This window comes from Drosophila simulans, chromosome 2L (genome assembly GCF_016746395.2).
Source record: "Drosophila simulans strain w501 chromosome 2L, Prin_Dsim_3.1, whole genome shotgun sequence".
In the NCBI taxonomy this organism is placed as follows: Eukaryota; Metazoa; Arthropoda; class Insecta; order Diptera; family Drosophilidae; genus Drosophila; species Drosophila simulans.
The window spans coordinates 20,930,264-20,954,593 of record NC_052520.2 but is presented as its reverse complement, the minus strand read 5'-3'; the positions used below and the strand labels follow the sequence as shown (position 1 = coordinate 20,954,593).

Genomic DNA, 24,330 nt, shown 5'->3' with positions numbered 1-24,330 from the left:
TTCTTCAAATGGGCATTGCTTGAAAATTGTAAATAACTTCCTATTTTGAAAGTTGTGAAACTTTTTTCATGACGGCGACCAAACACAAATAGCTGTCACGTTCACACTTGACTGTAAGAGAAATTGAAAATTTTTCCTCTGATGATCGAGAAACTCATCTTAGTGCACTTTCTTCTGGACCTTTTAATTTGTTTAGACCCTTGATTTGGCCATTACGAATGAACAACAGCCACTGCAGATCAGGGAGGTCGTGTGATTTAAAAAGCTTTGCTTGCTTATTATCAAAAAATAGAAACGTCTAGATATCTGGAATTAAGTACAAGAGCTAATAGAATTAGGCAAGCAGATCTTAGCGAAGCTTAGGCTGTACAAGTTTGATTGCCGCGCTGATAAATCGCAAAATCTGTCACGCTAAGAATTTTAAAAAAATATTTAGCTTTTATCAACTGTTTTATACCAAACCCGGCCGACGCCCTTGTCATATGCAATCCACATTGCCTCTGTCAGAGAACAGATCAACAACTCCTATACAACGAACGCTTCACATTTAACCAACTGGCAGCCGATTATTGATTTTAAATGAATTATAAAAATAGCGCTCTCTGTTTCTGTTACGTAATCTTTTCGCATTTTTTTACTCAACGTGTTATAGCCATTAAGTTGGTTGATTATCGTTTTAACAAATATGACATTTCCGACCCTATAAACATACATATATATATTCTTAAGCAAGATCAATAGTCGAGTCGATATGGCCATGACTGTCCGTGAACGTAAGGATCTCGATAACCTATAAACGCTAAATAGTTTAGATAAGACATGCATACTCTATAGAGAACGCTGCAACTTTTACAGACTTTTAAGAAATGTCTTGATATTTGTATCCCCGTTACTAGTGGAGTAAAAGAATATATTACATTCGTTAAAAAGTATGTAACAGTATAACAGTATAAATAATATATATATTCTTGATCAGGATCAATAGCCGAGTCAGTCTAGCCATGTCCGTCTGTCCGTATTAACGTCGTGATCTCAGGTACTATAAAGCTAGAAGGTTGAGATTCAGCTTACAGATTACAAGATTGTTGACCCATGTTGCCACGCCCACAAGCCGCAGAAAACTGCCACACCCACACTTTTGTAAAATGTGTTGACATTTTTTCACACTGTCGTGTAAATTTCTATCGATTTGCCAAAATTTTATTTGCCACGGCCACTAAACCGCCCAAAGCTGCTACGCCTACATTTTGAATTTGTTTATTTTCTTTTTGTGTTGTAAATTTCCATCGATTTGCCCACTCGAACTCCCACAAAACACATAAAACTGCCGGCCCACACTTTTCAAAAATGTCTTGACCTTTTTTTGTTTTATTTTTAGTCTTGCTAGTTTATATCGCAGTGCCAAGAAATTCCCCCATTTAACTCCTTCTAATGCCAACAAACCGCTTACAACTGTCACGCCCAAGACTCATTTTCTCCACTTGTCAAACAAATTTGAAAAATTCATGTTCGCACTCTCACTAGTTAGTTATAGTAATATAGTAATAGTAATAGTTATAAACTCGACTACAGCGCGTTCCCCCTTGTTTTATATTATAATTTGCAATGCACTCTCATTAACTGAGATTTTATAGTTAAGAATTTCAACTTTAACTTTCTCTCTGTTTGAACTTATGAATAAGAGAAATAATTCGAGCCATAAATTAGTTGTACTTCTAACGTACTCTATTGGTAGAAAATACAGGGTTAAAAATTTGTGTATTCTTCGGTTTTTTATAAGAGAGCAAATTGTAATATGAGAGCAAAATATTGAATAATGAATGAATAATTGTATTAGTCGAACAGAACAGCGACGAACAATCAATTAAGCTGATGCATACATAAAGTCACTCTGGAAAATAGATAGATGCATTTGTGGTCAGACAATCTTTACGATAACATGGTTATCGCTGTATTTGTATTTTTTTGTGCCGCTCTGGCTGTTGGATCTGTTGTTCTGCTCCCCTTGATCGTCAGCGGTGGATGGCTGGTTGCATTACTAGCCGTTTGGTTGTGGCAACGGAGACATTTCCGCATCTGGCGACGTTTAGGCGTCCCCTACCTTCCGGCAGCTCCATTCGTGGGAAATGTGTGGAACCTTTTGTGTGGAGACTGCTGCTTCGGTGATCAATTTCGAAAACTATATGAGAGTAAAGAAGCTGCCGGCCGCGCCTTTGTAGGAATCCACGTGCTGCACAACCATGCACTACTTCTCCGAGATCCGGCTCTGATAAAGCGCATTTTGGTCGAAGACTTCGCTCAATTCTCGAGCCGCTTTGAGACCACAGATGCGATACGAGATACAATGGGCTCCCAAAACCTATTCTTTACCAAATATGAGACTTGGCGGGAGACGCATAAGATTTTTGCGCCCTTCTTTGCTGTAGGAAAGGTGCGTCAAATGTATGGACTTCTTGAAAAAATTGGACAGAATCTCGAGGCTCATATGGAGAAAAAACTAAATGGCGCAGACAGCGTTGAACTGGAGGTTAAACAATTGTGTGCTCGGACATTATTGCATCATTGGCTTTTGGCATAGAGGCGAAAAGTTTGCAGAATCCAGAGGCAGAGTTTCGTCGAATGTGTGTTGAAGTCAACGACCCAAGGCCAAAGCGCTTGTTACACCTATTTACAATGTTCTTTTTTCCGCGACTGTCGCACAGGGCTCGCACTCATCTTTATTCCGAAGAGTTTCATGCGCAAGTCTATGAATTACGTCCTTGCTCAACGCGCAGAAAATGGAGAGAAACGCCACGATTTGATTGATATATTTTTGCAGTTGCAGCGTACAGAACCTGCGGAAAGCATAATCCATCGACCAGACTTCTTCGTAGCACAGGCTGCTTTTTTGCTTTTGGCTGGCTTTGATACCTCGTCTTCCACAATAACTTTTGTCCTGTACGAACTGGCAAAAAATCCGACTATTCAACATCGATTGTGGGCGGAGCTCCGGGCTGCACTTCAGTCAAACCATGACCACCAACTTAGCTATGACACCGTAACCGGATTGGTATACCTACGGCAGGTGGTGGAAGAAGTTTTAAGACTATATCCCTTCGGTGCAGGACCAAGAGGCTGCATTGGGACACTACTTGGCCAATTGGAGATAAAATTTGGACTGTTGCACACTCTTAAACACTTTCGGGTGGAACTCTGCGAAAGGACTTTGCCGGAAATGAGGTTCGATCCCAAAGCCCTTGTTCTTACTGCTCATAATGGGACCTTTCTTCGTTTTGTTAGGAATTTTCTTGAATTAAATGTTTCTTATACTTGAATCTGTATTGATGTTTATTAGTAATAAAATTTTTCAATTTTATATTGGTTTTGTTTTTCAGTGAACAAAACTTCTCCAGTTGAGCAATTTTTGCTGGCAATTTCATTAAATGTTTCTTAAAAAATTTGAAAATTTTCACCATTTTTAAAGTGTTTTGAAAGAGTTTCACATATTTAAAAATTTGAAATTGATCGCCTACACTAGCATGTTTGTTTTAATAATCAATAGCGTTTGCCCAACTCTAAACATTTGACAGTTATAAATCATGTATGTGTCCATTTTTATTTTCCTGTTTTGTTGCATATACAATTTAAATACACTTATATGGAGCTATTCAAGTTCTCCCCTTACAAATTGTTAAAAAATAACTACATAATTTTACACAAAAATTTTTAACATAAACTTTAGGTGATAACTTATTGTATTTTTTGTGTTCCCATCTAACAGCTTTTTCTATTGATTTAAAAGTATTGTTTATAAGAAACATTTTTACATTAAAACTTCCGGAAGCTTTAAAAAATAATTAAGACAACTAAAATACCAGTTAGACATCTACAACAATGTTGACTTTAAATATTGATTAATGATTGTGTATATGTTCAAAAGAAAAATGAATATAATGGGCAAAATTGATAAAACTAATTAGGCTTATTTAGTTTTTGATTGCGCTATAATATTTCGATGACTATTACAATTCGGTGTTTTAATTTTGAAGCTTTTTGTTTAGCATGACATTTGCGTTATTTATTCTATTAACTTTTAAATATATTTATAAATGCCTTAAGGCTGGAAAAATTGATGAAAGCAAAACAAAAAATTATATATTCGAAAATAAAATTTAAACCTTTTCTCATTTATCGTATTCCATTGCGATTAATTTATAATGCAAATATAATGTGCAGCATTATGAATTTCATTTTTGGTTTTCCTTATTGTTAACGGTTGTTTACCTAATTCACAACACTTGCAAATACAACTAGACAAGTTATGCCTGTTAACAAATCTATAATATACATGCGTATTTTTCTATAAACATATATATGTGTAATTAACTAATTACATTCATAGCAGTGTAGTTCCGACAAACATTTTATATACTCTTATATAGCTTATTTGCATTCTCACATTTGTTTGCGAGTAAACATGTTTGTATTACCTAAACTATTTCGTTTAGTTCAATACTCCATTTTAATTGATCAATAAGTCTTCTAATTAATTTTAAAAAGGAGTTGTGAGTCTCGGATACTACTATCTTCTATCCTGCATTACCACCTGCTTTAGGGCGCCTGCTCGTACGCTTGATTTAACCTCGTGTCCGCCCAGGGAGGCGGTTCCATCGCGAGCGATGTACAGTTGAAGGCCTGAGGCTAAGAAAAATAATATTGTAATTATATACCCATTAATAAAAAGCATCAAGGTACGTACTTTCTGCGGATTCCTCCAGCTGATCAAGTTTAGTATCCTTTAAAATCTCATCAATTAATGAGTCTGGATTGACCCGTGTCTCTTCCACTCGGTCGGAAACACGTGGCCCGTCATCGAGCGCGCCCTTTTTGCGCTTCTCACCGCTGCTTTTCGTCCGATCTAGAGATCCCGTATCACTAATAACTAACGAACCGGAGCTGGGATTCCTGAAGAAACAAAATGAGAATAATCAATTTCGTTGATAGAAATTAGTATATATATGAAATTATTTAAATAATAATCAAATTAATTTTAATTGTAAATAAGAAATTATTAATATTTGCGCGATTAACAAGGCAACAAAAGCACAGGCAATATCTTGGCAAAGAATACAACGTTTGCACACTTTTTCGTTGTACCATGCCAAATAAACACGGACCTCTTAATAATTGCATGATTATGCTTATGCAGGGCTTGTGCAAACTCATTAAATGGTATTAAATTGATAAGATCTATAACAGATTGATTAATTTTTATAAAAACCATAAACATTTTTATTTGCCTGACAAATTTTTCTAAAAAGAAGATAAAAACAATCTATAAAATTAAATACACATTTTACATGATTTCCGTAACAAGCAGTTACTTATTCTGAACATCTTGATATTTATTTTTTTAGAGTGATTTACAAATGAAAAATAGGTTTTATGGTACTAGAAATACAGCTCAAACTATCTGCTCTCCGCCAAAATAGTTCACAATTTTAAAACGAAAAATATTTTTGCAGAACACAGAAGCTGTCTAAAGCATGACATTACAACTTAAAAGCGCAAAGTACGAGGGTGAACATATAAAAATTAGAAACATAAAATGAACCCACATCATTGTGATGCTTGGGCGGCGAATGATTTGGGTGGTGGCTAGAGGTGATAGTGTTGCTCCCGAAACGGACATAGTAGTTGCCGACGCCAATGCAGAAGCCTCTGCTGCAGCTGCCGACGTGGAAAGAAGAAGTGAGGCAGCCGACGGATTAGAACGAATACTACAAGCGTCTGTCGGACTGGCGGCCATTGAGCTAATGGCATCGCCTGACATGACGTTGCCCAACCGGGGGTTGCTTCCATGACCGTTGGGCGATCCCACTGTCATCTGCTGTTGATGGTTTGCCGAGTCTACTGTATCCTGTCCACTGCCTGCGTTACACTGGAAGGTAATGACTGCCCCACTGCTGCTGCTGTTGCTGCCATTTGAAGAAGAGGCCGAATGATTTGAGTGTATACTGGCCAAAGTTCCACAAGGTGATGAACTGGATCCAATAAAAGTGTTAGTTCCTGAAGCACAGGGTTGCTGCTGTCTATTGGTGCTGACAGCACCCATGTTGCTGTTCTGGCCTGCAGTAGTGATATTGCCATCAAAGAGTCGACGAGGAACTCCACTGAAGTTTCTGAATGAACGCGTCCATAAATGCGAATATTTGTTTTAGACATAGAACATTACGGCCATATTATAAAAGCACGTGTAACTAATTAAAGCGGTTAACAATTAACAAAACAATAGAGTAAAAATATAAATGAAATCGAACAAACAAATAATATTTTACTCATAGTGTAACTCCTCTTAAATAAAGCGAATAAGCTTAGCGAATGCGTTTTCCGTAACATAAGAGATTTGCAGGGGCAATTGGGTTATCATGTATGTATTTACTATGTACAGCTGTGTTCAAAAAAATAGCAGTGCTTGGGACCTGCGAGTTTAAGTTAAAAAATTCCTATGATTTACAATTTTAATGGTCAAATTTTTTTTATAATATCGTTAGGTATTTAATTTCAAACAATTTAGCAAATGCTTCACTTCTATTTCTTCAATAGTTTCGAAAATATAGATTAAAACAACATAATAGGCAGAAATTCAGGTGTTCACTAAAATAGCAGTGCTATGAAAAAATAGTAAAAAAAATCAACTTGACTTAGAACGAACTTAGTTTTTCTTTTTAATGTGTTAATTAGGGCCTAATACTTGGTTGGATAGCCTTTGTTAGCCGGCACAGCTTTATACCCACGCGACATGGAGTCCACCAGGTCCTGGCAACGTTTGGTGGGTATTTTTGACCTTGCATCCTGCACATCTTGCCAAATCTGAGCCTTAGACGTCGGGGAGTTTTTCGACACATATTGTTTAATGTCCCCCCACAGGTTTTCAATCGGGTTTAAATCGGAAGATGATGCTGGCCACGGCATTACATCTATTCTATTTTGGGTGAACCTATTCTTAGCCGATTTGCTTCTGCGTTTCGTATCATTCTCCTGTTGGAATGTCTATTTTAAGGGCATATTATATTCAGAATATGACAGTAAGACATCACTAAGTATATTTGCATATGCGTTTTGGTCTATAATACCATAAATCATATGGTATGGACTCATACCATTGTAAAAAAAACAAGCCCATACCAGGATTTTAGGTCCACCATGATTGAAAGTCATCAGCGGGTGTTTTGGGTGGTACTCCGTGTTTGGAGGTCATCAGATATACTGTAGTGAACCAGTTCCACCAAATAGCACTATTTTTGACCCATCAATCCAAAGGATATTATGCCATTTGGAGACTGGCCAGATTAGGTAGGTTTTAGGGAAGCTTAACCTTGCCTTAATATGCCTAGGGCTAAGTAGGGGATCCTTTTGTGGACTCCTCTCACTTAAATTTTGATTCAGTAGTCATCTCTGAATAGTAACGTCGCTTATTCCCAAGTTCAGCTCAGACTTTATGTCCCCAAAGGATGCAAAAGGATAGACTTTGCTGTAGGGAACTATGAGACGATCGTCTATACCTGTGGTTTTACGTGTGGTACCACGGTTTTCGGGCATTTCGGGCATATTTAATGGCATTGGATACCATTTTGGCAGAACATTCAAGGGTTTTTTGAATGTCCTTATATGTTTTTCCTTCCTTTCTAAGCTTAAAAATTAACATTCTTTTCTCCTGGGAGCAGTGGTGTCCTCTACCCACTAAAATAAAATTTTTTTAATTTTTTTTTAATTTATTACCTTTTAAAATATACGAATTAACATAACCAAACTCACTTTTTAGAAAATATTGATCATTTTGAGACTGCTATTCTTATGAACAGCCTAAAAGTGGTGAATTTTCTCAAGAATGTAAATAAAAAAAGGATAACATGAAAAACTGACGGGATTTTTTTTTTCTATATCTATACATTCCATTTTACAAAAATAAGTGGAAAAAAAGTGGATTCCGAAAGGGGAAGAAATACATATGTGTTTCTTAGTTTCTATCGCACTGCTATTTTTTTGAACACAGCTGTATATACATATATATAATGAATATAATAGATAACATATATAACTAGAGTCCAGTTTTCCCATTACTAAGCAAGTAGGAAGGCGACTGTTTCTCCTGCAGTGGCCCTCTGACTTCAGTAATGTAATAAATTGATAGAAATTAGCAGAACAAGTATTAATAATAAAGAAATTGTGGATGTGATTTTCTTTTGAAACTTCGGAGGTTGAGTCCGGTTTTTTAAACCCCTTGCTAGTTAGGTAATAATAATTAATTAGTTATAATAATTAATAGTAGTAATAAAAAATGGTTTTCAAGCGTTTTTTCCTGTATAAAGAATATATATTCATGATCGGGAAATGCATCTGAACATGTTTGTTTGCACGTTCTTCTGTCTTATGAACGTATCATGTTTTCAACGCCCATATTATTTTAAAGCAAAACCGCGAACATAATATCAGTGTCAGTGTCTATATTTTACCTAAGTTTTAATGCATCTACCTTACCAAGTTTTCTAATTGCTACGTAATTCTTGTTGTGTTTACTTATACATTAATCCTCCGGTTTTAGTTTTGAAAGAATGTTTCTATTGTTTCCAAATATCTTCCTAAGCGACTATGAATTTCGTTTGTAAATTATGGCTTGCTTGAGCGAAATATGTTGCAGAAATGATGTTTGGTGGTGATAAAAACTGAATTAATTCATTTTTGAGACCTGTGATTGTTTATAATAGCTTAATTATTATGTAATACATAATTAGAACGCCTTGATACGATGATTAATATGGTGATTAAAGTGAAACAGTCAGTGACAAATGAAATACTGTACAACCTTCTTTGCAATAGAACTGTTTTAAAAAACTTACAACTATTTTTAAATGTAAAAAACAATTTAACAAAAGCCCAAAATAATTAGTGCAAATTTAAACAAAACAGAAGTAAAACAATCATCTATCGAAAGAAACCAGTGAGTAAGCGAAAATGATATCGGCATTTTGGGGTAGTGGACCAATACCAGGAGACCAATGGCAATTCCTAGACTAGGTCCCGAAAACGAAGTCTTAGACTAAACATTTATAAAACAGTTTAACAGTAACGGATAAATTTTAAAAAGTAACGAGTAATGCTCTTGTTTATAGACTAAATTATAGTAGTTTTTAATAGAATTTACTGCATGAAGTTTTGATATTTTAACGCGACGCACCTCATTAGCTCATAGGCAGCACTTGTGGAATGTGGTCGCACGGCGAAGAAATCCTGAGTAGCCAGAGGCGTCGAAGAGCTGCCTTGTTGTATGTTGCGCCGATAAGCTCTCTGAAAGGGGGTACGCGACATAAAGGACACTGGGCTGTTAAACGGCTCCGACGGAGAGTCCACGGCATCGTAGGTAAGGAGACGATTGACATAGCTGCTGCCCAGTACCGTCTTCTCCGCGGACTGGACTAGTCGCGAAAATTTAGGCTTCCGCTCGGTGGTTGGAGTGAGGAACGGGTCAGGCTCAATGCGGTCGCTTACAATGTCCTGTATGGTACCCATTGATCGCATCTTTTGAATGGGATAGTGCATCGATTGTGGACTGTCATTGCCGTCCTGCCCGATGAACTTGGCGTTACCGACTTTTATGTGATGATGATTCTGATGACTCAAATGCTTTACGTACATCTTCGTCGCCGACCCGTTTGATGTGCTGGAGTTCTTTCGTAATTGATGGTGCTGTTGAAAGCGCATTCGCTCCTGAAGCGACTGTTCGTGCATACGCTGAAACTCTTCGCGCACAGACTGCTCTGCATAATGGTCAAAACAGAGGTTGTTTAGCGACTTCATCTTTGGGATCTGCGCATGCTCAGCCAGTTGCTTTAGACGGCGCGGTGAATTTCGGTCCAGTTCTATAGAAGCCTTGTGAAACTCCATCTCCAGAATAGAGAGATTCTCCATCGACTTAATCTTGGCTACACGGGGAGTATGAAAGTTTTCCTCTAGGCCAGAATCATTGTCGCCCGATTCGTTGTTAAGACACTCATCACTGTCGCTCGACTCTTCGCTGTCATAATATTGCGTGTTGTGGGATGGAGATCCGGCACTGCGATATGTAGAGCTGGGAGTACCACTACAGCCAGCTCCCATCGGTTGAAAGAGAGGAGCTGCAAGTTCTGCCATCGGAGTACGGAAGTCCTCAAAGGCCAACTTTTGAGAGTTGGTCATGGTAGCGTTTGGAGTCTGGTAGAGCTGTTCATCGCTAGCGTATTCAACAGTGGTGCTGAGACTGAGATGAGTATGAACACGGTGGCTTTTGGCTACTACCACTGGCAAGCTGTTACATTGTTGAAGCTCATCTCCCTTTTGACCGTTCTGTCGGCTACGTGGTATATTCAATTTCATGGCATTAATTGCTCTCTGATTGAGTCTATTAAATAGAGAAACGGATTTTCTAAAGCGACTATATTGTTTGTTATATATTTCGAACGCAGGCAGTCGTTTATGGAAATTGTATTTAAAGATGTAATTTTTGGTTGGTTAGTTGGCCATTTACCCCAGTTTATATATAAAACATAATGTTAGTTAAAAAAGAAAGATAGAAATTATTAAGAAATCAGAATTAGTATAAATAACGTAAGTATAAAATATAAGTAAAATTAAACGGAACAAAAATAAAAAGTTCTGTAAGACCATGTGATGAAATAAACAAAAACCAATATGTTCGGTGTTAAGTATTAATGGAACCTGCTTAGGCTTGATCAAGCAACCGTTTTTGAATAATACTAAAAACTGTACTACATTTAGAAGCTGTAGGAATTAAAATAAATATATACGCTTAAATAAGCGTACTACATTTTTTTCAGATTTCTTGGTCTTGAAAAGGCCAATAGTCCAAGCAAGAATTGAAATTAACAAACAAAAAACTTACTGCCAAACGGACCCGAAAACGAAAAGGATTTTACCACCCGTCCATACAAAGGTTACATTAAAAATGTGCCTTCTGTAAATAAATTAACCCTAATGTCTTTGCCTTAGCAGAGTCTAGTCAACAAACAGCTGGGGCATGTGCCTGCATGACAGAAAATAATAACATAATAACAAAAGTGAAATTGCCCAATTTCTGCACTTCTTTTTTGTATTAATATAGATTAGATAATTACGAAAACTATTATACCGAATAGTTGATTTTAATAATAACCAAATTGTGTTTGATTAAATGCTTACAATTTGATTAAGCTAGATTCTTCTTTTACTGTAGTTACTATAAGATACATTCAAACACTGAGTCTGTTGCATAACCCTTAAAAAAAGGGTTTCCCTTTAGGCCTGAATAAAAGTAGCTAATAGTATGTTCTTAGCTAAAGTATCTTAAATGACATAGAACTTAATATAGTTAATAGATATTTATCTCTGTGAAATCTAAGCAAAATATATTAGCCAGTAAAATATAATGTATACATATATACATAGAAGAAAAATAAAATAGTTTAGGAATATAACATTTTCAAATACAATAAACACAGGAATGGAGACTTATCTATAAGAAACTCTATACTTAAGTGTTTTTCTATTTAGTAAATCAATTATTTTTTTAGTACAGAATGCAATGTTCAAACTATTCCAGTAAGGACTGACTTGCCTCATATGATATTCATTTATTTTAGTGTTCTTGCGTTAGGTAGAGGTTTTAGACACAATTAAAATATGCTGTTATATAAAGCCTTAGCATATAGTACTTGTTGAGTTTTAAGCATTGTTTTATAAGAAATCATATAAAGATATCGATTTATTGAATCTATGGTAAAATATGTCAAAAGTAATAACACAAGAAAAATGTTTAAAGCTTTTTACAGAATATAAGCGCGTTTTAAAATTGTCTTGTCGACTTACCTAGCATGTCCCGAATCACCCTCAGAACTTTGCCTTGAGTGTTGACTGTGCGAAAAACTACTGTAACCCGAACCTTTTGACATCTATTTCGAAAAACATTAACAGAACATTACGTATTTGTCAAGTCAAGTGATTCAGCCCTATACTCACTTGACTAGTATTACTGGAATTTCTTGAATGACCCATTTCTATGAGGGTGGCGTTGCCGGCGCCAGAGAATCCGATAGCCCCTACTGTTGTCCCGTAATTGTTGCTGCCAATGATTCCCAGTTGCGGTAGCGGCTGGTTCACAGGACTAATAGGATTAGCTATGACGACTGAGGCATGCTGCTGGAGATTATCCGTAGTCAAAGTTATCCCCGATTCCGAGGACTCCGACAAGCCGGAGTCTGTCACAATAGTTGCTATCAAAGCCTGGTTGTCGATATCTGTAGGTATTGCAGAAGAAAAATTCCGGTTAAACTGTTTCTTTGTTCCGATTAAACACTTTAAAATTTTAGCGATAGCGTATATGCTTATTTGTGGGTGAACAAAACTTTCGTTTTTACAGCCTAGTGCCTCTTATAGCTGTGCATCTAATGACAAACTGCACCAGGAAACAACACGAAGGCGACTACAATATATAACGATATAATGAAAATTTCAAACAAAATCAAATGAGATTGCTTTTAGTCAAGTTCACGAAATAGCAGATAGCCGCTATTCAGCTACTTTCAGTTGAATGAGAAATTTTATCACTTTCTGCAATATCGGGAGATTTTTGGAAACATTAAAATGGAAAAAAATGTACAACAAATTTTCAAAGTGTGGAAGTGACAGTTTTGAGCGGGTGTTAGAGTGGGAGTGGCAAAATTTCGAAACAAACTTACAAAGCGCAAGTCTCTGAAATCTGCATGCTTAATCTTTTTATAGTTCATAAGAACCAGTTATACTCATATCGATATTAGAATATATACTATATTTGATATATACTTTACAGGGACGGAAACGTAACTCTTTCAAGACTAAATAAATTAAATATTTTATGTGTTTTACAGAGATAAAAACGTTATGTGCGACGTGTGACTAATACACACTTCTCATCGAATCTAGTAGTACAATACATGGAAAATGATGTAAATGGGCTGTATTGTTATTACTTTTAGAGGAAAATGGTATACTAGATGCTTTATGATGCGTATATAAATTGTGCTATGCTATAAATTAGCATCACTATTTAAAAGATTGTCATCCAGATGTTAACTATGTTCTACGATAAACCAAAAGCCTGATTTGTAACTAATACTTACCCTCCTCCTTTGTGGTGGAAACGGGTCGCGTTCCGGGTAACGACTGATTACCGGGGATGCCGCCCAAAGTGACTCCACTACCGCCCAAGGAAACGGATGCGCCACCGCTTCCGCTTCCTATACTGGGCAATGCGGTAGCCGTCGGAATTTGCAGACCTACTCCAGTGGCTGCATTTGAAAAGTCATCCATTGAAGGCTTGCTCTGCTTGCTCTTTAGATTTGGCGTGGGTCTGTAGAGGTATATGCTTTATTATAACAAATTTTGATGGTTTGAAAAGGGATTCCTTACGCTTTGAACAGAATGTCACCGCTAAGCATATGCATCTTAATGCTCACTCGCAACATCGAATTGTCTAGGCGGTGTCTTGAGTCATAGCCCTCCAGGAGAAACCGACGGGAGGTGAGGCCGGCGCCAGCGAATTCGGCCAGATTGAGGTCGATAAAACCAAGCTTATAGTAACTTCGTCCTCCCTTCATTTCTTTGCGTATTGATATACGCAGGTGGCAAGGATCTAAAACGCCGGTTGAGGCATTAGCGCTCATCTTGCAAGGAAACTCAAAGCTGCGGTTCCATTCTACTCGATGGTTGCGCACTTCCTCGCTGGGCAAAAGCATTTAATATAACTGAACCATTTCTATGAATCTAATGATATCTCACCGACTACTGTACTCCTGAAAAGAACCTCCATCCAGCAACCGTATCTTTGCAAACAGCACCTCATTGACCAGGGCCACCTCTACCAAATCCTGCAATTGCACTTCAACATTGAACTTGTACTTTTTCTTTTTCATCATAAAGGCCATGCCAGGGGCGCTAGGCCCAAGAAGTGTCATTAATTTCTGTCCAACAACGTAAGTTCTTTCGCCTTCCTACCACAAAATGAATGTAGAGCTCTCAGCGGTTGTGCAAAACCGCCTCAACTTAGCCTTTGAATCAGTTGATTGACGGTTTTAGAATTTTTAGTTTATCCGTTTTTTTTGAGCTGGTTCCTTAGCTATTGCTTTCATTGTCGACTTTGTCTCCGAGCAGTAAATTGTGTTTGGGGCCTGTTTTGTCAACTCTTTAAGTAAATAAAAACAAAGATTAGAAAGTTTATTAGCCACAAATACGTTTTTGACCTTAAATTGAAAAATTAGTCAATTTACTAACACTTGAATGGCAAATGTCGGCTATAACCGACCCCAAAATAAGCATTCTTGTTAAATTTTTATCTGACACATATACATACGCTCCTAACCTAATTGTATAGACATATATTTGGCGATCGACAAAAATATTTACATAAAATGCATTTCGAAACAACGCATTTTAAAATTCGATTTATTGTTTCTCAAAAATTTACGGAAACATCTTAGCCTATCTTAGCCTACACTCATTTCTATATATTTATAGCCGTTACTCCACGCGTACAAACTTTTTAAAAATGTTTTGATATTTTTTCATATTTTATAAGACTTGTAAATTTCTATCGATTTGGAAAAAAAAGTGTTTTGCCCCCACCAACCACTCCCACTCTTATGAAAAATGTTTGTAACTTTTTCCATATTTTTATTAGTCTCGATTTAATAAAAAAAAGTCACGCGTCATTATATTCCCCAATTTCTAACAATATGGTAAAAAACTAGCTGAGTAACGGTTATCTGACAGTCGGGGAACTCGACTGTAGCATTCTCTCTTGTTTTATCAACATTTCTCAACAGTAATAAAATTATTCTTAAATATTTTTCCAATAACATTTGGAAATTTTATGCTGTATTCAGTATTTTTTTTAGCTCTTTGTCTGCAATTTTTTTGTGTCAACATCAGTTATGACCGTTTTATGGCCATTTATCGTAGAGCTCGATTCGAGAGAAGGTAGACGCGATATAGAAAAGAGCACAGTAACGAAGAAATAAATATAATATAAAAAGAGTTTATAATAAATATAAATATTGGTAATATGTTTTTATGTATATAGTAATTATGTATTAAAAAATTTGAATTCATTGCTTTAAGAGCGGCAGAGAGCAAGATTACGGATAATAAGATAAAGTATATTATAGTCGGAACATAATACTTTGTAAGGGTCATGCAATGATTTAAGATTAGGGGTATGTAGTTTCTAGTGAATCTACTTGGAACCGAGAAGTTTTGCCGACCAACATGGGGGATTTGTGAAGATTCCAGAGATAATGTAAACAGTTTCAGCAGAGGCTTGCACAAGCCTTCCGCAAAGAATCTGAGCACAAAGTCGGGATTCCGTCGGGACCTGGCGAATAGACACGCTAAAGATCGTAAAGCAGTGACCTTTCGTTTAGAGTGGGACCAACTATTAAATTCGACTTTGATACCTCGTAAGAATATGGCTGTTCGGGATGAGGTAACGTAGAATATGTTGTTTGAAGAAACTTGGCGAATAGTTTGGCTATTTCCTGATCCGATGTTACCGTAGTGTTTTCAAAAAATAGCGAAGAAGGGTAAGAAATTGGTTTTCGCTTAGTGTTAACGAAATTATAAAGCGGTTTCGGATCCTGTGCGAACTTGAACTTACAACGGTTCAAATAGCTCTTGTAACACTGAGAATTAAGCACGGTAAAAGTTAACCGAGCACTTTATTATTTAGAAAGGAAATTACATTTCTTAGGTGTGTAAACTCTTTGCAAAGAGTTTTTGCGGAAAGGATTTTACATTTCTTAGGTGTGTAAACTCTTTGCAAAGAGTTTTTGCGGTTATTTTTTAGCTCCGCTAGATGGCGTAGAAGCGGGCGAACATGATTTTTTCGACTCGGTTTTGATACTAATCAAAGTAAGTACTGATTAGGACTGAAGTCCCTCTGCTAGGGTATAGTATAGTGGTGATGATGGGTCAGTTAAGTTCGGTTTTGGGCATTGCAATATTAAAAACAAATCTGCATTAATTAGGCGTGTCTAGAATTTTAAGAGAGAGAGAGGTAAACAAACATGGCTTGATCGATTCCTTAAGGTTTCTGGATTTAAGATGAATTGAAGTTGGTAATGTATTGATCATGGCTTGCCGAGGAATATATAAATATCAATAGTCAACTATGTAAAAATCCCTATCGAGTCAAAAAGTACTAGCTGTAAACGTTTACTGCTGTTATTATACCCGTTACTCGTAGAGTAAACGGGTATACTAGATTCGTCGAAAAGTATGTAACAGGAAGAAGGATGAGTTTCCGACTATATGAAGCATATAAATTCTCGATCAAGATCAATAGCGGAGTCGAACTGATCATGTACCCCTGTCCGTATCCGAATCCGTCGGTATAGATGCAGAGCATTATGATATTTTTTCATTTTTTTATTAGTCTTGTAAGATTCTATTGATGTGCAAAAAAAAAATTTGCCACCAAATTGCCGAAAATGCCCACAGACCGCCCAAAACTGCCACGCCCACTCTATTAAAATTTATTTAATTTTTTCTCATTTTCTTCCCCAATATCTATCGATATTCCAGAAAAATGATGAGCTTCCCATATTCACTAGCTGAGTAAAGGGTATTTGATAGTCGGGGACTTTACTTTTCGAAAAAAAATTTACTACACCTAATGTATAACTATTTAAAATCCGGTGTGCTAAGCACGGAAAGTTAAGATAATAAAATTCCCTTTGTAAATGTCACAAGCCAGAAAAATTTGAAAAAATTAATATTTAAAAAATAGTGTTATCGATATCTGTTGCACTTAAAACACTTAGTCAGCTCTTCCAAGAAGGTGTTTATATGATCCTGTATACCCACTAAAGATAAGATAAGGCAACCAATTAGCGCAAACAGCTTGAAATCAAACAATGATAATAAAAAATTAATAATAACAACCAGACTAACCGCTTCTATTGTATAGAGAACCCCGCTTTCATGCGAATGTCAAAACATATTATTGATAAAGAGGAAAACGACACAAAAATTATTTACACATTTCGAGTAAGCCAGAGGCTCAGACTGATCTGACAAACTTTATCGGCGTTGGCTTTTATAAATGGACAAACGTAGTTCACATATGCCAAACAGGAAACAATTAAGAGAGTAGATATGTGATTGCCGCGCTTACGCTGTGCTAAAAAAAATGTCTCCTCTCATGGGGACCAACATAATAGATTTTTAACGGTGCCAATATATTGCCCTTTTAATAAAAAACAAGAGATAAATGCTATAGTCGAGTTCCCCGACTATCAGGTACCCGTTATTCAGCTAGTGTGAATGCGAACGAGTAATTTCATCATTTTTCTGGTATATCGATAGAAATTGGGGAATAAAATGAGAAAAATTTTTTAAATTGTTCCAAAGTGTGGTCGTGACCGGTTTGGCGCTTTGAGCGTTTTAGTGGGCGTGGCAACATAGGTTGCCCCGTGTGTGTTGCGTCTATGTCTCTAGAATCTGTATGCTGAATCTCAATGTCTAGATTTTATAGTTACTGAGATATCGACGTTCATACGGACAGACGGATATAGACAGATCGACTTGACTATTGATCCTGACCAAGAATATATACACTTTATACGATCGGAAACGCTTCCTTCTGCCTGTTACATACTTTTCAACGAATATTGTATACCTTTTTACTCTACGAGCATCGGATAAAAATATCAAGACAGTTCTTAAAAGTGTAGGAGTGGCCGATTTGTAAAAGTCTTATCTAAACTGTTTAGCGCTTATAGGTCGAGATCTTTACGTTCACAGGGATGGACAGACTGTCATGGCCATATCGACTCGACTATTGATCTTGATTAAGAATATATAGGGTCGGAAATGTTTTATTTATTAAATAGAATAAACAAGAACGAATGATATAGTCGAGTTCTCCGACTATCAGATACCCATTACTCAGCTAGTGCAAATGCGAAATTTCATAATTTTCATAATATCGATAGAGATTGTTAAATAAAATGACAAAAAAATTTACAAATTGTTCAAAAATGTGGTCGTGGCAGTTTTGGGTGGTTTTAGGATGGCAAAATATTAATATGAATATTGTTTACTAAATGATAAAAATATGATATATTTTTTGATGCATTATTATATTTTTCACATTACCAACAGTTAAAACAAAACATTTCGATTTGTTTAAGTCAAGTGGAAACCTCACTGTGTTGATTTTTTATTATTATTTTGTAGAAGGGTATAAAATGAAATAACTGAAATGTTTTGCTGTTAGTGATTCTTTCTATAGTTTTCTTATTTTTATTATTTTTAGCATTCATTAAACTAATTTTTCAAATTGCATATTCAGAGTTCCCCCTTTTTATATGAAGATTATTAAAAAATTATATATTATACATAATAGTATATATGTATGTACATATCTTAATATAGATATTTTTAACATATTCAACAACCTTTGCTAAAGCATTGCGAAAATAAGAATATTCCTCTTTATTAACACCTTAACCCGTCCCAAAGACACTAGTGATTCCTGTAAGCGAGCTGTCTGCAGGTAAATTAATGCATGTTACAAGCTTCTGTCCTCCAACACGATGATCCACCATTATCTGGTTGGACCCACTTTGGCGCGTAGACGTGTCACGACCGCCAAACAAACTAAACTAAAATGCTGTTGAAACATCACAGAGTTACAGAAAATCAATAAACTTGTGTTTTCGAGATAGCCGTTGTTTTAATGTGTGATTTGGGGTGTAATCCTCTGTGTCCTCTGAGACAGTGACTTGTTTTGCCTTAGGCAGCGCAAAGCCAGACATAATATCAAGCATTCATACGGAAGTCGGAAACACTTTTCCACATGATAGAAAAAGAGGATGCAAATGGCTTTGAAGCGATCATAATTTGCGACGACTACCAAATCTGCTTTTGGTAACGACTGTAAAGGGACGAAAGGAATGCATATAATATGAATATTAGGAGTATGTAGGGATTTTGAGTAGGCTGAATATCAATTGAAAAGTAAAAGCGAAATAGTATTAAAAACAGATCGAACGCTCAAGTTTCTCCACTATCAGATACTCGTTAATTAGCTAGTGGAAGAGAAGGGAAAAATACCTACATTTATTTGGCAGATCCACCGAAGCTGGGACGTAATATACACAAAAAAAAACATTTTCAAAAGTGTAAAGTAATTTTGGAGTGAACAAAATATTGTATGCCAACAATTGATAGAAATTGGTAGAAATTTAAACATTTTTCTAGTGTGTGCGTTGCAGTTTTTGGCGGTTTAAGGGCGTTAGGGTAGGCGCCGAAATATCTTAAACAAACTTTCACAACATAATTGGTATCGAATAATATATCGAATATCATTTCCATGTAGGTTAACGAATAGCTAAAGGATTGGCTGTAAGTTTCCGTGAGGCTTTTTTGTGGAAATTAACGGTATGGCAACAGAAGGAAGTTCGAGTCCGTTTATGTTTTTATAAAGTTAGCCTAATAATAGGACTAGAAAAATTTTGAACATTGGCATTTAAAACTTTTTGCTTGCTAGGTTTTAAAAAGATCTTTCGACATCAATATACACGTCTACTGAGGAAGAATATATTTATAGGGTCGGGAAGGCCTTTATGGAAGAGTGGAAGAAAGTGTCGTGCAAGCCAAGAAATTTTATCTAAGTTCGAATATGTCATTTGCAACTTTGAAAAAAAAAAGTTGTGAACTTGAATTTCACAAACACAAATAGATAAGAATTTACAAAAGCGACATTTAACTCGGTAATCGTTGTCGGACTGGTTCGACAAGTTCTGAAGTGTAACTCTGTCTATATTTTTAGGGTAGGGTGAGGAACCCTACCAAGCCATACAATTTCAATTACCCAAAGTGTTTAATATCTGCCTTTTATTAAAAAGTTAACAACAAAGGAGGCTTAGAGGCTTTTTGACAGGAAAAAGCTTATATAAACTTGCAATTACTGAATAACACAAGAACGAATGATATAGTCGAGTTCTCCGATTATCAGATACCCATTACTCAGCTAGTGCAAGTGCGAACGCGAAATTTCATAATTTTTTGTTTAAAAATGTGGCAGTTTTGGGCGCTTTTAGGGCGTTAGAGTGGGAGTCGCCAAAAATTTGTTGGCAAATAAATAGAAAGAAATAGAAAAATTATTAAAAAATATTACACAAATTTACAGAAAAAATAAGCGTGGCAGTTAAGAACGGTTTTAGGGCGTGGCAAAAAGTTTTTTTTTGCAAAACGATAGAAATTTACAAGACCAATAAAAATATAAAAAATATCAATTCATTTTCTAAAAGTGTGGGCGCGGCAGGTTTGTGCCGTTTGTGCTTCTTTGTTTCTACAATCTTTATGCTGAATCTCAACCTTCTAGGCTATTTATCCTGATCCAGAATGTATATACTTTACATAGTTTTAAGTATATTTATAATGTATTGACAGCCCCTATTCTGATCTTTGTTTTTTTTTTAGTTATATTAGTTTTTAGTTATATTTCAAAGAGCACATGCATTCCATTTTTTGTAGTTAGTAAAGCACAGAAAGCCGAAACTGTAGAACTTTCCCTATTTCTCGTTATGGACCCACATGGATGTGAAAAAATTTGAATCTAATTGAGCACATCCTCATTACAGAAGCAGACGAAGTCAGATCTGAACGAGCAATTCAGGGTTGCCCTATCCCGTTTAACCTCATTGGTGCTGATTTGATTTGATTATTGCAAGCATTTATCACACCTCACACTTCATTGCGAAACTGAAATTCCAAAGCCCGGCAATTTATATGCCAAACCAACCAATCTGCATGCCCAATCTGCAAACTCAAACTTTTTTTATCCCTTTAGTTTCCAAGATTTTGAAGTTCATACGGATAGAAAAAAAAGCCGCAATATCATTCGAGTAAATTACAAAGTATAATTTACTTATAAGGAGCGCTTTTTAAAAAATAAATCATAAATTGTATTAATTCACTAAAATTTATATAAAAAATTAAGCCAGCAAATATAGAAACAAATCAGAATAAAACACAATTAGCATAGACCAACATAAAATTAAAGTAAAGAATAGTAGCTTCAACAAGCCGGAGCTTATATACCCTTTCAGTATTTTGATATTAAAGATAGAACAGCTTCATCCAGATTTCAATTTAAAACCAAAATTATATACTGTCAAAAACTGGTGTGTACCGAAAAAAAAGATATATTAAATAGTTCTGATCAGGAATATGTATACTTTATATGGTCGCAAATGACCGCCTAAAATCAATATACTCTCTGCTAGGGAATAAAAACAAAGAACAAAAGAAGTCAGTGCGTATACGTGTAAGTGTGAACACATACAGCTGTGTTCAAAAAAATAGCAGTGCGATGGAAACTAAGAAACACAAATGTATTTCTCCATGTCCCTTTTTGGAATCCACTTTTTATTCCACTTATTTTTGTAAAATGAAATCTATAGATATAGAAAAAAAGAAAATCCCGTCAGTTTTTCATGTTATCCTTTTTTTATTTACATTCTTAAGCAAATTCACCACTTTTAGGCTGTTCATAAGAATAGCAGTCTCTGGTTTTGTCCATCGTATTGTCTCGAAATGATCAATATTTTCTAAAAAGTGAGTTTGGTTAAGTTTATTCGTGTATTTTAAAGGGCAATAATTTAAAAAATTTTATTTTAGTGGGTATAGGACACCACTGCTCCCAGGGGAAAAGAATGTTAATTTTTAAGCTTAGAAAGGAAGGAAAAACATATAAGGACATTCAAAAAACCCTTGAATGTTCTTCCAAAATGGTATCCAATGCCATTTAATATGAATGGAAGCCCGAAAACCGTGGTACCATACGTAAAACCACAGATATAGAGGATCGGCGCATAGTTCGTTACAGCAAAGTCTATCCTTTTGCATCCTTTGGGGACATAAAGTTCGAGCTGAACTTGGGAATAAGCGACGTTACTATTCAGAGATGACTACTGAATCAAAATTTATGTGAGAGGAGTTCACAAAAGGATCCCCTACTTAGCCCTAGGCATATTAAGGCAAGGTTAAGCTTCCCTAAAACCTACCTAATCTGGCCAGTCTCCAAATGGCGTAATATCCTTTGGATTGATGGGTCAAAAATAGTTCTATTTGGTGGAACTGGTTCACTACAGTATATCTGACGACCTCCAAACACGGAGTACCACCCAAAACACCCACTGATGACTTTCAACCATGGTGGACCGAAAATTATGGTATGGGCTTGTTTTTTTTACAATGGTATGAGTCCATAACATATGATTTATGGTATTATAGACCCAAACGAATATGCAAGTATACTTAGTGATGTCTTACTGTCATATTCTGAATATAATATGCCCTTAAAATAGACATTCCAACAGGATAATGATACGAAACGCAGAAGCAAATCGGCTAAGAATAGGTTCACCCAAAATAGAATAGATGTAATGCCGTGGCCACCATCATCTTCCGATTTAAACCCGATTGAAAACCTGTGGGGGGACATTAAACAATATGTGTCGAAGAAATCTCCGACGTCTAAGGCTCAGATTTGGCAAGTTGTGCAGGATGCATGGTCAAAAATACCCCCCAAACGTTGCCAGGACCTGGTGGACTCAATGTCGCGTGGGTGTAAGGCTGTGCCGGCTAACAAAGGCTATCCAACCAAGTATTAGGCCCTAATTAACACATTAAAAATAAAAACTAAGTTCGATCTAAGTCAAGTTAATTTTTTTTTACTATTTTTTTATAGCACTGCTATTTTAGTGAACACCTGAATTTCTGCCTATTATGTTGTTTTAATCTATATTTTCGAAACTATTGAAGAAATAAAAGTGAAACATTTGCTAAATTGTTTGAAATTAAATACCTAAAGTTGTTATAAAAAAATGTTACCATTAAAAATGTAAATCATAGGAATTTTTTAACTTAAACTCGCAGGTCCCAAGCACTGCTACTTTTTTGAACACAGCTACATATGTATACCAAATTCAATCGAAATTCGGTTTAAAGGAGGGAACACTGTAAGCCTTGTAAATAAATAAAAATACAATACAATTATCCCAATCTGACTTACCTCTTAGTTGAATTCCGCACAGTGAGCTTAAATGTGGGCGTCAACGCTAGCGTTGCAAACAGCTGATTATACGGCGGAGACACATCCGAAATAATATTTGAAACACGCTATTTACACTTACCGCACGAAATACGGAGCTTCGTTGTGAAAAACAGAAACAACACATTAAAATCGAACAAGGTGGTAGCACAAACACAACAGCAGCAGAACACCAATACAACTGCTCCCGAAGGGCGTCGAACGTGGTGCTGCAGTTGTTTGTGCTTTGAAAAAATCTACATTTGTTGTCGTCTTCGATGCTGGGATTTCACAATTATTAAAATGCAACTTAGCAACTAGGGACCAACAAGATTATTATATTCACACGCACGCTTTTGTTGATGTAGTCAATGGTTTATTCACATCCCCTCTACCGAGAAAAGCGAAAAGGGAGGGTTCAAATGATAAATATCCCCAGCACAACGATACAGATTTGTTTTCAGGTCTACAAATCGCATTTTGCGAATCTCGTTCGTTTGAAACAAAGCGACTGGGAAATTGTATGCCTCACTGCTTTGGCAACACTTTTTTTTACATTTTTCTAGTGAAAAGTCACAAACGCACACCAGCACAAACATTGGCACCACCATGCACTCGAACGACGCTGCTTACCAAACGCACCAACAATAATATCAACTGCCTTTGCTTGCGTTTGTTTTCGTGCAAACACAACTGTCCTCGGATTTACTAGCGAAAAATGTAGTTTTGCACTTGATTAATTTTCAACAGAATACCACCGATGATGCGCCACCCACGTCCGAACCAGTGTGACCACAGTGTACAGTAGGACTGCACCGTAACTATTTTAAAATACCAAGCGAGTATTTACCAGAATATACCACAACTACTAAAAAAAATTGCTTAATTATTTTTATTATTTGAGACTTCCTCGAAGCGCTTATTACACTGTAGCACTTAATTTTTTCTTAGCTAAAGCTAAATAATTGCCCATGTATTGCAAAGGGGTTTCGAAAGTGGGCTAGAACCCCGGTGTCAATGTGCAAACAAACTAAACCTTAAATTAAAATTAAATAAATTAAATATTTCTAAAATTTAGTAATCTCATTCAAATTTTCAACGAAAATGTTACATATATCTTATACATTTGTACATGTTTAGTTCCCAAACACTTAATTTATTTCCTTGTGAACTTTCTGACGCTA

General features: G+C 36.1%; 1 protein-coding gene and 1 pseudogene across 8 annotated transcripts; one reads left to right on the top strand and one right to left on the bottom strand.

Moving 5' to 3' along the window:
• Positions 1-118: 118 nt before the first annotated feature.
• Positions 119-3,355, top strand: LOC27207289 (annotated as a pseudogene).
• Positions 3,356-3,576: 221 nt separating this feature from the next.
• LOC6733065 (protein FAM102A) lies at positions 3,577-23,978 on the bottom strand. Of its 8 annotated transcripts, none has more exons than XM_016180493.3 (11): positions 23,780-23,978; positions 23,129-23,265; positions 13,828-14,230; positions 13,459-13,770; positions 13,170-13,399; positions 12,031-12,308; positions 11,881-11,963; positions 9,218-10,450; positions 5,598-6,161; positions 4,739-4,944; positions 3,577-4,680 (listed from the first exon to the last, which is right to left on the bottom strand). In XM_016180493.3, the coding sequence occupies exons 3-11, from the start codon at positions 14,001-14,003 to the stop codon at positions 4,562-4,564; spliced, it is 3,201 nt and encodes a 1,066-aa protein (XP_016025766.1). In that variant the 5' UTR covers positions 14,004-14,230; positions 23,129-23,265; positions 23,780-23,978; the 3' UTR covers positions 3,577-4,561. The 8 variants fall into 8 exon arrangements, with proteins under 8 accessions (XP_016025766.1, XP_039154297.1, XP_039154298.1 ...); XM_039298363.2 differs by having other exon boundaries at positions 9,218-10,441; XM_039298364.2 differs by having other exon boundaries at positions 9,218-10,417.
• Between the last annotated feature and the right edge of the window lie 352 nt (positions 23,979-24,330).